The following is a 16,596-nucleotide window of genomic DNA, read 5'->3' as shown; positions in this document are numbered from 1 at the left end:
TCGATTAAAGTAAAATAAATTTAAATTAGTTAAATTCAAAACGAATATCGAATACTCGATGAAAATGGGAAGTAACCCCACACGCTGAGTGAACAGTGACACACGTGACGAGAAGAGTATCAGAGATTCACGGACTAGTCCTTGGGAATTACAAAAACAACAGAACTGGTCCCCTAATTTTTTTAAATCAGACACATGTGGGTCCAAATTTAATTAATTATTTTGTAATCATTTTATTCCTCATGTCCTCAACATTATATTGGAACAAGTAATGCAAAAGGTCTCTAACTTTTCTACTTTTCACTTTTTCACTTCCAATTCCAAGAGTAATTTCTTTTTGGTTTGTAAAATAAGTTGTACTACTTGTTCGATTTATTTTTAATTGTCACAGTTTTCTTTTTAAAAAATTATAAAAAGAATTAATCAATATTTTATGAGATTTTTTCATCACATTAATATGTAAAAGAAAAAATCAATTTATAATTCTATTTGCATAGTTTTTAAATATCTAAAATTTTTATTTAAAATATTCAATTAATGTAATCTCATTTAATTTTGAAAATTAGTCAGGTTAATTTTTAAAAAATATAACATGATAAATAAAAGTCGACAGAGTGAGTAGTAAATTAAATCCTATTAATTTATATCTTTCCCTCCACTTTTTTAGTTACGAACGAAAGATTTCATCTTTTATGTTCTTTTTCTTTATTCTACGTACAACAAAATTTAAATTTAAATTTTCTAATTAAGAATAGAAGAATAGTTATCAGACTCTCGCGATCCTAGTTGGTTGTTTTTTATGTTTTAATATAAGTTGTTAGTTAAATTAATATGATTTTATTTGCATGGCTTGAAAATTATTTGAATTACGTGATATGTATAAAAAAGTAAAATTATCTACACATTAAAAAAATATTTCAAATACATATATAATATACACGAGATAAACAATTGTTTTTGCACACACTAAAATCATTTCGATAACATATATATATATATATATGAAGGGGTAAAATATTCCAAAATATAATTTTCTCCACATTTCTCATTAAAAACAACAATGAAATTATATAAATTATGGTTGGTCGCTACTTTGATAATAGGAATATTTTAGCTCGAAAGACTACAAATGACACACAGCTCTACACATTCTCGTCACAAGCAGCATACAGCCAATACATATATATAAAACACGGTAAGATATGTAGCTAGGTCAAAACATATATTATTTTTATGTAATTGATAAATACACAAATAAATTCACACAATCAAAAGTTAAAAAGAAAGTTTGAATTTCGAAATTTCATCTTATACAATATAAATTAAGATATAAGAAGTAATAAATTTATCATAATAAGTTAAACTATAATGTAAGAAAATTTTACATTGTCGATATATAAAATAAAATTTACACTCCTTCCGTTTTAATTTGTTTTTTTTTATATGTTTAAAAAATAATGTCGTTTCTCTTGACAACTCTTTAAATTGAATTTTTCTACCAGATATGTTTATGGTCACAAGATTAAAGAGCATATTGATACGTTCTATCTATTTTCAGCTTAAATTACAAAATTTAAAAATTTCTTTTATTCGTTTAAACTTCATGCAAAATCAAAACTGGACAAACAGATTGAAACGGAGGCGGTAATATAAATGGCCCCAGCTGCTAAATCTATGGCTGACCGACTTTGAAAAAATAAAAGGTTGAGATAAAGTTGAAAAGAGAGTTGTATAGAAAAAGAGAGGAAAATATTCTCTTTAGCTTTCAAGTTGGTCATTCTTTTTTGGTGTTTTCTTTTGAAATCAAACAAAAAAAATTCCCAAGAAAATATTGTATTTCTCTTCATGTGTTTGTAAAATTTACACAACCTTTGTGTTTTTCTTTGTGTTTGTTATTGTGTGCTACTACTACTACTACTACTTATGTTTGTGTTCTTTTGGCACAATCTAAAACCAAAAACAAAAGAACTTGTAAGATTTGAATACTACCAAGGTTTTCTTAACTGTTTGTATTTGGAAAAAAATACAAACTTTGTTTTGTAGCTTAGACACAAAACCAAAACATTAACAAAAAAATGATGTCTGGAGATGTGTTTTCATTTCCTTCTTCTGTTAAAGCAGTACTTCCTCATCATCATCAAGAACTTCAAACAGCAAACCCTAACCCTAAACCTAATACTTCTTCCAAAAAAAGAAGAAATCTTCCAGGAACACCAGGTATATAATTTATTGCTATATAGTGTTATACATAACTCGATTTGCATGTCGTGTATAGTAAGCAAAATCATACGAAAAAGAAAAAAAGGGATATGAGATAACCATAACAGATGCGTCAGATGATGTCAAGGGGTTGATTTAGACCATGTTTTGATGAAGTCATGTTCTTTTATGTACTAGGAATCTTAAATTTCATTGTAAAGGTCAAATCTTGTATCTGCTTTAAATTTCTATGAGATAACCATAACAGATGCGTTTAATACTGTATTTTTGAATCTTGAATACATAAAGGTCAAATCTTGTATCCGTCTCGTCTCTGAACTGCATGTTTTTATATGTTGAATCACAGATCCAGATGCTGAAGTTATTGCACTCTCACCAAAGTCACTCATGGCAACAAACAGATTCATATGTGAGATTTGCAATAAGGGTTTTCAAAGGGACCAAAATTTGCAACTTCATAGAAGAGGACACAATCTTCCATGGAAGCTAAAGCAAAGAAACAAGCTAGAACAAGTGAAGAAGAAAGTGTATATATGTCCAGAAAAGACATGTATTCACCACGATCCATCGCGTGCACTTGGCGACCTAACTGGAATTAAGAAACATTTTAGTAGAAAACATGGAGAAAAGAAGTGGAAATGTGAAAAATGTTCAAAGAAATATGCAGTTCAATCAGATTGGAAAGCTCATAGTAAAACTTGTGGAACTAGAGAGTACAAATGTGACTGTGGCACACTCTTTTCAAGGTATTTTTTTAGTTTCTAGTTACATGTTTTTTGGTTGGAGAATATTTGTTTCAAGTACAATAAATGCTCATCCATTCATTGAAGTAAAAATAAATACTCTTCTCTTTCGATTTCAACCATTTTACTATTGGGATTAAATGTATTCTTCTATGGCAGAAAGGATAGTTTTATCACACACAGAGCTTTCTGTGATGCTTTAGCTGAGGAGAGTTCAAGAATCACATCAGTTGGGGCTACCAATTTGATCAACTTCCCAAATACTGCAACTTTATTGAACCAACAACAAGCAAATTTACATGGCGGATTCGCAGGATGTAGACCAGATTTTGGTAGTTACACAACTGGTAATAACAATTCACTTCATCAGCAGCAGCAGCAAAAACCAAGATTATCACTATGGTTAGATCAACAAGCAGCTAATCATAATAATCCTCTTCAAATATCTTCAAGTTCGAATCTTTTTGACAGTTCAATCACAGGGGGTTTCCAAGAAATGATCCAAATGCAATCTCAAAATGTATTTGGATCATCTAATTCGACATCTGCGAACTTTTCAATAGCTGAAGCATACAATTCTCTGTATTCCGATAGTCAAAACAGCCAATTAACCAAACAAAATTCGACCACACCAATGTCTGCTACTGCACTTCTACAGAAAGCAGCACAAATGGGCTCTACAAAAAGCAATCAATCAACTTTCTTTAGCAACAATTTCAGCAAACTGAACTCTTCTTCTTCATCTTCCCCAAATACACCAACTTTTACCAGTTTACAGAGTTGTGAAACAACAGATCAAATTTTCGCCAAGAAATCTGAAGATTACACAACTTCGTTGTTACAGAGCAACAACGGGCTATTTGGGTGTCCGAATTTCACTTCTTCAGGGATTAATAAGTCGATTAATTTGGATGAGGCAATTATGCAAACAGTTGGTATGCATAATACTCAAGCAGTTTCAATGAACGGTATGGATAATTGTTTAACAAGAGATTTTTTGGGAATTAAACATGAAGGGAATTGCCAGTTTTTGCCACAAGAGATTGTTAAGTTTGCTTCGATGAACAGTTCAGCTATGGGATTAAGCCATTTACAGTAAGCAGTTAGTTACTTAGCAATGGCATCTGTCTTTTTCATTTATATTTTTGTATTCATTTGTATTTCGCAGTTCAATAATGTAAAATGCTAAGTGTATCTTACAACTGTTGTTTCATCAGCTAGCCTATTGTTAACTATCCTCGTAGATCCAACGGTATAACTCTTGAATTGTTTTCTTCGTAACATAATAGTAGACAATGTAATATAAGTAAGATAAGTTTAAATTAGTCAAAGAGTACGAAAACTTCATCAAAAGAACAAGTTTCTTTGCTTCGACATAATATCACTCTATTTATATTAAATAAGTTAGAGATTTAGATTATTCTCCCGACTCTTTTTTTAACTTTTGTGACGTACTATTACAATAATATACTCGATAAAATTTCACTCTATAGATTTGGAAAAGTTATAATTGTGAAAATAGAGAGATTGTTTTTGAAAAATTCTTGATTAACTATTTACATAATCTTTAATTACTTGTCTACTTTTGCACTGACATATCTATCAAAAAAAAATAATTAACATCGCGAACTTATTATTTTATTTCTATTAATTATAAAATGAATAAGAAAATTTAAAAAAATTATTTTTTTAAAAAAAATAATTAATTAAAAGTATAAAGGAATAAAGAGAGTAGCAATCATCACATTGAGTTTTAATTTATAGGCTAAGAATAAAACAAGGGAAAATGTAACATTGCTATTTATTTATTCATAATTCTGATTTTAGATTTTATTAAATAATATTCTGATGATACGGTGTTCGTCTCTCCAATATTTATATTATCATGAATCTAACATATTTTAAGTATTATTAACTAATCAGATCTGTTAAATTAAACTTGCCAGCTAAGGAGGGAGTCAAGTATATAATATAATTACAATAATTTATAATTAAACGTGTTTGATCATACATCAGAAGGATCAAATGTTAATGTCCCACTAATAATTAAGGTGTCCATAAACTTTATAATAATCCTCTAAAATAAACACAATTTTTTGGCTAATTTCAAGATTTGTAGGGTCTTGAAAATTCGAGTACGACCATTTGTGTTGGATAGATACATATACTAAAAGGATAACATGCATATTGTGTTTATTTTTTGACGTGTATAACAGTCAGAAATTTTATTAACGAGTTAAAATATGAAAAAAATAAATATATAAAAAAATTTGAATAAATTTTTATCACTCTACTTTATAATTATATGTGCTTGTATTAATTATTTTTAATTATATATTAAAGTATAACTTTTGATTTTTTTTTAATATATATTTAATTTATCTTTTCTACAGTTTGTATTAATTCAATTCTTTTTTACTCAAACTATGTAACATCACACTTCTTTTTGTAACATTCTATTTGGCATTTTGTGTAGGATAAAAGGAGGCACGGAAAATTACGAGAAAGTGTATAGACTATTGTCAAATTAATCAGCCTATTTTAGTCAACCTTGGTTGGCTTTGAAGAATCTTTTAAGATTTTGATTTAGTTTAACTTTTTATATATCGAAAAAATTAGTTTTTTCATTAGATGTTTTGATATAAATTTAAATTGAAATTTAATTATTTAAATTCGCGTCACAAGGCCATATTTAAGAGCAATTTACATCATGTAAGCTATATTCGAAAGCTATCATTCAGAATACAACGCTTCATCTGTTATATCACATTTTGAAACGTGAAACTAGACTAGTAGTACTAATTAAGACCCACTTTTCTCTATGGAAAACAGTTTTTTACTTAACAAAAATAGGCCTTGTTGCTATAGGCTTGGGAAGCTCTAGTGACCGAATGTAGTAGCCACTTAACTGGAAGTTTATATGTTTTATTATTATAAAGTAGGTATAAAAAGTTGTATTTGGAGAACTTTTGGGAGTCAACAATATTTATAAATAATATTACTGTCTATTTATTCAATTTTATATCGTTTACGAAAATACACGACAAAAGTTACACATGAAATTATTTTCCACGAAAGATCTATACCACGAGGTGAGAGTATGATCTGCGCACACTCTATTTGGTAATAATTTTAATTAGCTGCCGGAAACAATGGAGTCAACGTTTTCTTGCAAGGATATGGCCTTCTTAATTACACCCTTTCTGCACTCTCTAACACCAGAATCAATTCCACGAATGGAGTCCAGCTTGAAAAGCAGAGACATTAACGTTTCATTCACCCGTACCCTTTCCATTTCGTCTCTCCGAATCAACTCCGCCGTTTCGCCGAATAAAAGCTTCCGTTCAATCTCATCCACCTCTCTTCGTATTGACATAATTCTCTTCACGTTTTTCCTCACCATATAACCACGAAATACCTTCTGGATCCTTAACGCTGAAGCAGATGTTCTATCAGGCGCCTCCGCCTGCGCCAACTCATCAGGTTTCTGTGACCGATCTGGAACGGAACTGACGGAGTGGACCGGAATCTGAACGACCTTCGTTGCCGGCTTTATTCCGGCAGGTTTCTCGTGGACCGATTGTACTGGTTTTCCTCTCGAGGAACAGCGACGGCGAGCTGGCTGGGACCAATTGAAGAGATTCTCCATTGTTAACTTTGATCAGTTTTGATAGCTAACGATTTTGTAAAATTCAATGAGAGAAACGATTAGATTTTCGGCTATTTGAGGTAGAAAGCTGAATTTTCCAGATTGAGACTCGAATATTCCAGAAGTTTCAAAACATCTTCCGGAAGGCATCTTAGCTTTTGCTAGAATGTTCTTAGCAATAAATTAAACATTGAAAAGAGTATTATAGGATGCTTAATTATAGTCAAATTCTTTCGCCAACCAAATACAGGATACAAGAAAATAAATACATCAATAATAAAAGACGGGCTAAATCTATGGAAGAGTTAAAATCCTTGTTTCCTCACAAGGTTAACGATGATTTTGTTCAACGCGGAGATCTCTTCGTCTCTGTGGGCTAAATCTTTCTTTAGTTTCTCAATCTCCATCGAATGAGTTTCACACTGATTACAACCTGCACCAGCAGCCTCCTTGAGTTCTTTACATTGGTCTTCTGTTTTTGGTTTCTTTGACTCTACAACGGCCTCTTCATCTTCAAGTGACCTCTTCTTTGGCGTGACCTCTTTATCTTTAGAATCATTATTGGCATCCATCTTACGAACATAACAAGACCCTAATACACCAGAATCAAGATGAAATGAAACGAGCTTCTGTGGTCGTCCACCAATATCCTAACAAAGACGGATAAACAAAAGTTATGATAATGTCAGTTAAATTAGTACATATGCCGTGTGCACGCTTGGTTTCTCTGATAGTATACCAACCTTCTCTTGGTTGCCTTCAAGTTTATCGAATGCCTCATTCGCCTCGTGCTGAGTTTTGAAGTTGATCAAAGCAGAATACTTGTCTGCTTGCCCTTTTTTATTAGCCTGCCAGCAGATCATAGATGGAAAAACTAAGTATCATCGAGCAAAGTTCAAACTAGAAAGTGATGAAGAACCGTACAGATTGTTACTCAAACATCATTCACGTGCAAAAATCTTGCTTACTGTTACCTTTTTCTAAAGAAAAACAATACTGACTCTTAATTCTTAAATTGTTGGTCCCATGCTTTCATTGCGCTTAGCATTCCAGTCTCAACTGTCAGAACAAGTGTTTTATCATGTTTTAGCCTTTAACAATATTGTCTTTCACTTGCATCAAGTAGTTGCTATGGCTTTTTAATAATGTTGGCAATGATTCATGTCAATGGACTTGTTTACAAGCACGTATCACGTGTGGATAACTGTTAACATATGAATGTACATGAGTAGCTTCTTGCAAATAATGATGTATTTGAAGAATTAGCACAAAGCATGAATACCCATGTCATACCAGTTTGACACGGGTTCACTAAGGCATGTGATTCTTATGTCATTCATCATTGATATGAGATGAGAAAAGCATAAGATTCTCCTAACCTTAACTTCCACAGTAAAGTCGCCAGGAATAACTTTGTGCAACTCTTGACTATGAACAGCCGCAGGTATTCTGTGGACAAGTAGCTTTGACATCGCGGGCTCCTGCGCCTAAATTATTGGAGTAGACGACCATCTTATCAATCAGCAAATAAGGAACTGAAATTTAAAATAAAAGGATCTAGACATTACCTCCTCACAAACCAATGGTATGATATTATCACCTCCACATTCAAGCTTGGCAAGAACAAGTTTCATTGCAGTAATCGCATCATCTAGACAATTATGTGGAGAGCCTATCTTTCGAAGGTCAAACCCTAAAACAGACTATTTGGGAACGATAGTAAGTAACAATAGCATTAATCAAACAGAGCTTGTGATAAATAATTTAATACTTGTTATAAACTTAAAATCTTCCAGTTGTAACGTAATCGTAGTTGGAAAAAGGATAACAGCGACAGAAACAAACAAAAGAATTTGTTGATAAAATGCAGCACGCTTGTTTTTACCAACACAAAAAGAATAGAGTTCTTTAGAGTGCGCAGAGACAAGCATTTGAAGCCATGCCTGCACTTTGAAATTCCAAAATATAATTGGAAATTTGGAATCTTAAGGGTTGGTATGAACGACCATTCAACAGAGTGAACAGATTGCAGCATGGAAAGATGTACCTAATGTTTTTGAAAATGGCTTACCTTACACAAGTTGCTTAAAGAAGGTCTTCTACTAAAAGCTTGACCCTGATATTTGAATACATATGATGTGTCAATCACTCTTGCATGATCCATCTTCAAAGCTGTTAAAAATGACATAACAGAGAAAAAAGCATGTTGTAATTCTCTTAAGAACGGAGAGAAAAGGGAATACAAATAAAATAAAAACCTGGGGTACTAAAAAGAGACATGATCATAAAATCATGTTATTTCAGTTACCACTAGATATGCACCAAAGATTTAAATGTTCATAAAAAAAAACCGACACTTATGATAGAAGATGTAGCTTACCACGAAGATCATTGTGTAAACTATGACCAACCAATATGGTTCCATGTGATAATAGCTTCTTCAGGGATGTCTGGATCATAACACCCAAAAGTTCAGACAAATAAATTGTTGATGGCTACTGGACAACCTAAAGTGGACAACTTTATACCTGTACATTAGCCAATGAACAAGAAACTCCTTCTAAATCTCCAGCAGTTATACCAGTAATGTCAGTTCTGTAATCTACAACTGGTTTGTTGGGATTCACAAATTCATTGAGTTTAACCTGCATTTTCAGAACCTCAAAATAAATTCATAGTGACATTAAAAACAGAGTTGTACCTCAAAATAACTTATGGTGACATTAAAAACAGAGTCGTACTACATCAGAGATAAAGAGGCCTCATGTTGCCATTTTTTATATATCATAAGGTATAAATCGCAAAAGTACCTCTAAATTACGGTCCACGGCACAGATTCTGACTAAAGCTTCAGTGCCATCTTGGCAAAGGACCATTTCACAATCGATTGCAACCATGTCCTTTGATTGAATGAAATTAGATTTTTTACTCCTTTTGGTGACTAACCAATCCTGTTCCCATGGATGTAAGTTAGGGTAAGAGAAGTTTGGTTTTACAATAGAATAGCCAATTATACAACGCACAAATTCCAGTGCCACAGAATTAATTCAAGAAATGACCATCACCAGTTGAGTTAACAATCTAAACTAAAATGCACCTATCATTACCTGCAGGGAATCAAAATGAGCAAGTATAGAAGGAAATCATGAAAAAAAATCTCAAAAACAATATGCTCTATTTCAATGCAAATAAGCTGAAGCATGGGACACTATACCTCCTACAAACCGTCACAAAAAACATTTTTCATTTAGGACTTTTTCTAGAAATTGAACTTCTAAAGTAGACAATAAGAAAAGAAAACAAAAGATAGTAACGAACCTCCTCGTGTGATGGAAATGAGTAGTCTATCGGATATTGAGGGTGCTCAAAAGTTAAGCGAACGAGTCTCTGCACTGCCACAATGTCAATTTATTAAGTACCAAAGTAGTTTGATGCAGTGATCATAAAGCTTCATAAGAATATACCAACTAATCACTTCCTGGAAAAAGAGTGGTTGGGGATCCAAAAGAAAAGATTGCAACGTTCTTTTTCGATAAGGAAAGATCGCCACTTTTTTGCTATACAATTTATCTGAACATCACTTTCATTTGTTTTATATGTTTTTTTTTTTGGATATCAATGATGTTTGGGCTAGTTTGCGCATCTTGACTATAACCCACTGAGCAAGTTGCTACACCAACCAAGGCGTTGTAGCTGGTATTCACACCTGAAATTTCCGGTCTGTTGCTTACTCCCACATCTCAACTATTAGATCAACCCATTGGAGATCTCTATTTGAAAATTATTTTTCGAACTCAAGAGAAAGTAAGATAAACTGTATTATTAACAAGTTAATGAAAGTCTCCAGTTAAATAATACCAGAAAAAGTTATACCTAACAGTTAATTGGAGGTCAATTAACTATCTTCGATTCACTTAAGTAGATTTCCCAACTATCTAAAGAAAAACTGCCCTAATGCTGCAGTTATGATTAATAACACCCAAAAGCCAAAATATATTGTTCACCTGTTCAGGGGATTCGCTGTCCGGTGAACTTTTCTGGAGCTTCTCAACAGCGTCACGGTTTGAATGACATTGAAACACCTTATCAAAAAACTGGACAAGAAAGGAACATTTTAGCATTCACATTAACAGAATGATTTTTTTAAGCTATTTAAACAAACGAAATCTAGAAGTCCATCTATAACCACCTTTAAGTCATCTTCACTAAACGTCTTTAAAAATGCCAGCAGCACATCAATGGACCTCTTGGATGGGTCACTCAAGCTAACCCCAAGCTTCTTGTCGTATGATCTCAAAAAATCTTTCCACCCTCCTTTACTTCCCTTCATCTCCCGCTTTTGAGCCAACTTCACAATTTCAGCAAGAACCTTTTATAAAAATAAAAAGGCACAACATCATTTCTTCTGAACATAAGTGTTACAATCCAATCTGTTACGCATACATTTTGAATTTGCACACTTACAAAGCCCTACTTACCAACTAATTTTAGAAAAACTAAACGCCAAACCATCTCCAAAATATGGATGGCTTAAGGCCTATAATAATTGCCAATTCTACAGACTACTGTTCCTTTCATATAAGTAAGCAAACCATATTAAACGATTTTTGCTTTTTGACAATCTACCATCCAACAACAACATATACAGTGTAACTTTGATAGACTCTCAGCTCGAAAGAGATTAAAATGTACTATATTACCAATCTACCAGGTAACTAAAAGAAAAAAAATTGACACTTTATTACCGAACAACAACATACACACCCGTAGAGTATACACAGACCTTTCCCCTAGCTTAGAGGTACAGAGGCTGTTTTCGATAGACCTTCAGCTCAAGGAAACTGTATAACCAACTAAAAAAAATAAGAAAAAGTTGCTACTGTATTCTGCCGAAGAGCTTACCTCTTTCTTGGCTGATTCAAGTTTCGATTCCATTGAAAATTGAATAAAAGTTGAGATCTTGCAGAGAAAAATTGATAAACTTTAGAGTAACAAGGAAGGAGCTGGTGGAATAGAAGTAATTCTAGGGTTTATGGATTGGGGGTTTTAGGATTAGCCATGGTGGAGACCTAAAAAGGTTGATTTAAAACCCCTAACCATTGTTTATTGTATACATTTGGTGTTATAAGTTTCCTTTATTGCAAAATCGTCACATATTTTTTTTTTTATATGGTCTGGTGTTAAAGTTCGCATTATAAAATTCGTTCGGGGTGGGCACTCGCAAAAGCATTATCAGCCAAAATATAATTTTATTGATTTTTATACTTCGCAACAATTTGAGATTTAATCTCATGAAGAAGATAAATCTTTAGTTTGTAAATTTAATGAAAAGGAACCTTCGCAAATAGTCACTTTAATAAACTAAATTATGATTCATAGTTATAATTTGTATATTTACTGGTTGTAGCTACAATTTAAGCTGCTTCTTTTGTATGATTCGCGAACTTCTATACTCCAGAGGTACATTTGTATAATTTAGTTATTTTCGTATAAGCTCGAAATAACGAATTATACAATTACAACATCAGAAGTGTAAATAGTTATACAAGTTCTAAATTATACAAAAGCTATACAAATTATATTATTCAAATTTCAAATTATACAAACATGGAAAAATATTCAAAATTAAAAGGTGAGATGTGTAATTATAGCTAAAAATGTGTAATTAATTGTGCATTTCCTCTCTCTCTCTCTCTCTCTCTCTCTCTCTCTCTCTATATATATATATATATATATACACAACAAATATACAATCCATAGTAAGAATGCTAGTTCCATTAGAATGGGCCTTCTTTCGGCCCAACGCTGATAAAGCTAGCACGACAATTGACAGTAAGCCCAACTATGTTAACAAGATAATTAGGATAAATCTAACACCACTTAACGGAAAATATGATACATATTAAGTGTTGCAGGCCTATGTACAAACACATATCATATCACGTATCTATTCGATTTAATGTAAACATCGGATGTAAATACGTATTGTCAGTAAAAAAATATATTACGCACCTAATCGCTTTATATAAACATTTGATGTAAATAAGTTTTTGTCCCAAACAAAATAGTTCATTTTTTTTGTCACAATTTATAAGAAAGGATTCAAAATACTAGCTAAGATTAATATACATGATTTTTACAATGAGCATGTGCTACTGGCTATAACATATGCTCAATTAACTTCATTTGGAGCTAGGCCATGACAATCCTAAGGAGTAGTTCATATACTCCATATATATATATATATATATCGTGTTCACTTTTATTTATTTATTATATTAAAAATATATGTTTATATTTATTTGTTCAGTTGGAAACCAAGAAATAATTTATTGTTTTATACCTATTTGTCCTTATTATTAAGTATTATATATTTTCATTTCTCAATATTTAGATAACTTAATAATTTGGGGTGATATAATAAAATGACTAATTTATATATTGTTTTCGATAAGTGTGTCAAATCAAACATTAATGGACAAAATATTTTTTTAATAATTAAAAAGTGTGTAATGGCTCAAGTCCAAATATCTAGCTATCGTCTAATAAATTTGTGATTTCGAAATTTTATTTTTTAAAATTTTAATCTATAAGGTACCTAGAACATAGAATTCATAGGTTGCCCTTAGGTAATCTCTAATTTTCCTCCATATCTTGATGGACTATGACTACGAGTCCATAGCCCGGATCATATTCTAAAGGAGAAGAAGGAGGAGGAGTTAGTCTTAGAGGCGGTATCTATTTTAAAATACAGAATATTGTGTTATTTAACCGTTGAAAAATAGTATGTCTCCATCCACAATTGTTTATCATGTAAAGATCATGTAGACCTCTCAAGGAAAATTTAATATCAGATGCAATTTGACTAATATTATCCTACTATACTAAGAAAGTCAAAAGTCAACATAATTTTTTTTTCAAATGAATTACACTATTATTAAGGATAAATTTAAAAAAATTGACTAATTATTTCTTGATTATTTAAATTAACAATTAATTTTAAATATTTATTTTTAGTATACCTGTTAAACAGTTCTGAACGGAGAAAATAATTACTAGTAGTAGAATATGGACTAGACATGGAAAATTCCTTTTCATCCACGCAATGCCTCAGTGTTGAAGCAAGAGATCAACATGTTTTTCAAGAAAATAGTAGTACCTTTTTCTTCCTTTGTCTCGAAGAAATTGAAATTAAAACGTTATTTTATTCGTCTGGTATTGTTAGTTATGTTACGTTTTTTAAAAGTTAATTTGATTAATTTTTAAAATTAAATTAAATTATATATATTTTAAACAAAAAAAATTTACATATTCTAAAATTATATGAAAAGTACTATAGATTGCTAGTTTTGCATATTAATATGATGAAAAAGTATATCTTAAAATGTTAATTAAAGATTTTATAATTTGACTCCAAAAATATAAAACAATGACAAACAATACCGAGTGGAGGAAGTAATATAAAACACTTAATTTCAGTAATGTTATTAATTTTGATAATACATACTCCCTCCGTTCTTTTATACTTTTCAACTTTTAAATTGACATATTTATTAAGAAAATAATTAATGACGTAGTGAGTTTACCAATTTACCCTTATTAATTATGAAGTGGATGAAAAAAATTTTACATTTTAAAAATAATTAATCATTTAATGAAAAATATAATAAATAAAAAAATTATCATTTCTTAATCTGTTAAGATGAATAAGTAATTAAAAATAACTAAAACAGAAAAAGTGGGTAAGTAAAAAAGGTACTAGAGTACTATATTTTTTTAGGGGTGGAGCTAATATAATCATTGAATTTATTGATTAGATTGTTGATATTTATGCTTTATTCAATTTCATAATTAAGATTAGTAAAAAATTTGAATCCTATTAGCGGTGAAGTGAAAAGTTGACTGGACTATGAATTAACTTGTCCCCATAACTTCTGGAGATAGCTATTTAAGTTTTTTAAAAAATAAAAAATGTACAGATTTGACCCTAGAAGATTCTAATTAAAGAAAAAAAAAGCCTATAATTTAGAGTAATTCATTACCTAATAATTATTATGTTAATTGTTATGGAGTCTTTGGCTTCTCAAGTGTTTGAATCATTTTTAACAAAAGACTTTTAAGTTTGTGACATTAATCATTTCTAAAATAGAATTAGTAGACAACTAATTAATGATGGTCGTTAATTTCACGTAGGATAAAAATGGAAGATTCTCAAAGTTTGTTTTTAGACCTTTTAACTTAAGTATGTTTTCTAATATTGAACAAGTAGGATCAATAGTTTAATATTTACGCTATATTATATTTTTAATAATAAAAAGATATTTAGTCTAACAAAATAAGTATCATAATTGGAGCTTATCAATGCCCAACCTATGTGATCGGATTTATAGGTATGAATAGAAAATGAAGAGTTGTGATTTTGTCGAATGATTAAAAAGGTTGTGTTTTTTTCTAAAGAGTTGTAAACGTTTAAAAGATTATGTTTTTTTCCAAAGGATTGTGACCTTTCTGAAATGTTATTTTTCTTTTCCAAGAGTTTTGACCTTTATCATTTTTTGGCTATAAATAGAGAGATTTTTTCTCATCTAATGCATTGAATTTTCCGCTTCTTTTGCATATATTACTTGCAAAACAAAATCGATCGATCGTGTCTGTGTGTGATCTTGTTGCTGTATTTTTTAGTTCGATAAATTATCAACGTTTGAAGTACCGCTACTTTTTTAATGATCAATTCGTTTTATCATTGGAGAAATTAATTTACAACCTCGAGTACTTGAGAGATTAAATTTCGTAAAAATAGATTTTGTGGACTCAGATGATTTTTTTTTCTTTTCTTTTGATTTTATATTTTTGATTTGCTAATCTGAATAGAAAATAACAAAAACAACCTCTCTAGCTACCTTCACAAAGGTACATATATAAAAATAAAATTACCTACATAAAACTCTCTCCAAACATTATCGACTTATAAAATTATGCTGAATATATTATTATTCGTCAATTTTAAGTCACTTTCTTGTCTTGACTAACTTGATTTGATTATTTTTTGTTCAAATGTGTTTTTTGGTCAAGAAATGGACGGTTACCTGGTTCAGTTAATTTGTTACCGACAGACAAATTATAAAGATGGATTTGAGTGATTTGTTTTTTTATTTTTTAACAAGACCATTTTAATTTCATCACACACATTTTTAGGCTTTATGGTTTACATAAATCACGGCTTCAATGTTTCTTCTGAAAATAACTATATACTAAAAGACCAAGTAACATCATTTGTCACTTTCATGATTTTATTTTTCTAGTATAATATTCACAAAGTTTGTAGGTCAAAATATATAACAAGAACTTTGGAACATGGAGCATTAAATTATTTGTCTTTGATAGAGATTGATGAATGAACTTTGCTATGGAGGTTGTACACATTGTCTTTGACTCACTTATATAACATAATATAATATTAAAGTAACGGAGAATCTAAGTAGCTTAATTGATCGATTATATAAACTTTTGTCTTATATATTAATAATTTGATGTTTTAGTCTTAATTAGTTCCTTTTATATGTTGCAGATCTTACTTTTAAAATTGCAAATCTCACATATTATAAGAAGGTCTATGATAGATGTTATTTAAATGACTTGAACATATAAAAAATAATTATCGTTATTGGTACTTATACACGTTCATTATTACGAAAGCATAAACATATAAATAATACTCCCTCAGTCCCTCTATTTCATTTATACAACATTATTTCTTAAAAATATTTAAAAGAAAACATCTATTAATATTTAAAATCATAAGTTAAAAGAATTTTTTATTTTTCTTTTAAATCTTAACTCCACTAAAACACCATTACCTAAATTAAAGTAAATAAAAAAAAAGTAATATGCATGCACCTACTGACTTAATTTCTAGATATGGCTCTCATGTACAAGTGGTGGGAGATGATTAGTTGCCTAGCTTTCAACTTTATGCATGCTTTA

At 30.6% G+C, this 16,596-nt stretch overlaps 3 protein-coding genes across 4 annotated transcripts in view; 1 reads left to right on the top strand and 2 right to left on the bottom strand.

Annotated features, from left to right (window-relative positions):
• The window catches only part of LOC101248731 (zinc finger protein JACKDAW), a 91,545-nt gene extending 87,366 nt beyond the window's left edge, over positions 1-4,179 (top strand). The window contains exons 2-4 of one of the 2 annotated variants that reach the window (XM_069290544.1): positions 1,736-2,217; positions 2,567-2,966; positions 3,123-4,179. In XM_069290544.1, the coding sequence (XP_069146645.1) occupies positions 2,076-2,217; positions 2,567-2,966; positions 3,123-4,062 (1,482 nt within the window). In that variant the 5' untranslated portion in view covers positions 1,736-2,075 and the 3' untranslated portion in view covers positions 4,063-4,179. Of the gene's footprint in view, positions 1-1,725; positions 2,218-2,566; positions 2,967-3,122 lie in introns of both variants that reach the window. The other variant, XM_004249444.4, reaches the window with a different exon arrangement.
• A 1,769-nt stretch (positions 4,180-5,948) lies between these two features.
• On the bottom strand, positions 5,949-11,749 carry LOC101248438 (small RNA degrading nuclease 1-like). The gene is made up of 12 exons (XM_004249443.4): positions 11,515-11,749; positions 10,802-10,981; positions 10,617-10,706; positions 9,931-9,999; positions 9,423-9,563; positions 9,141-9,257; positions 8,993-9,062; positions 8,684-8,784; positions 8,181-8,315; positions 7,992-8,099; positions 7,356-7,460; positions 5,949-7,262 (listed from the first exon to the last, which is right to left on the bottom strand). The coding sequence occupies exons 1-12, from the start codon at positions 11,545-11,547 to the stop codon at positions 6,918-6,920; spliced, it is 1,494 nt and encodes a 497-aa protein (XP_004249491.2). The 5' UTR covers positions 11,548-11,749; the 3' UTR covers positions 5,949-6,917.
• Positions 6,100-6,612, bottom strand: LOC101250069 (BAG family molecular chaperone regulator 5, mitochondrial-like). The gene has a single exon (XM_004249751.2). The coding sequence runs from the start codon at positions 6,610-6,612 to the stop codon at positions 6,100-6,102; it is 513 nt and encodes a 170-aa protein (XP_004249799.2).
• Positions 11,750-16,596: the final 4,847 nt, after the last annotated feature.

This window comes from Solanum lycopersicum, chromosome 10 (assembly GCF_036512215.1).
Source record: "Solanum lycopersicum chromosome 10, SLM_r2.1".
NCBI lineage: Eukaryota > Viridiplantae > Streptophyta > Magnoliopsida > Solanales > Solanaceae > Solanum > Solanum lycopersicum.
The sequence above is the reverse complement of the archived record's forward strand: the minus strand, read 5'-3'. Positions and strand labels throughout refer to the sequence as shown.

What these genes read in the sequence shown, in the direction of transcription:
- LOC101248438 (XM_004249443.4), bottom strand. Translation starts at nt 11,547, where the DNA reads ATGGAATCGAAACTTGAATCAGCCAAGAAAGAG. An exon ending in TTGAATCAGCCAAGAAAGAG is followed by an intron (nt 10,982 to 11,514) that starts GTAAGCTCTTCG and finishes TTTTTATAAAAG; the next exon opens with GTTCTTGCTGAAATTGTGAA. An exon ending in TACCATTGGTTTGTGAGGAG is followed by an intron (nt 8,100 to 8,180) that starts GTAATGTCTAGA and finishes CCAATAATTTAG; the next exon opens with GCGCAGGAGCCCGCGATGTC.
- LOC101250069 (XM_004249751.2), bottom strand. Translation starts at nt 6,612, where the DNA reads ATGGAGAATCTCTTCAATTGGTCCCAGCCAGCTCGCCGTCGCTGTTCC.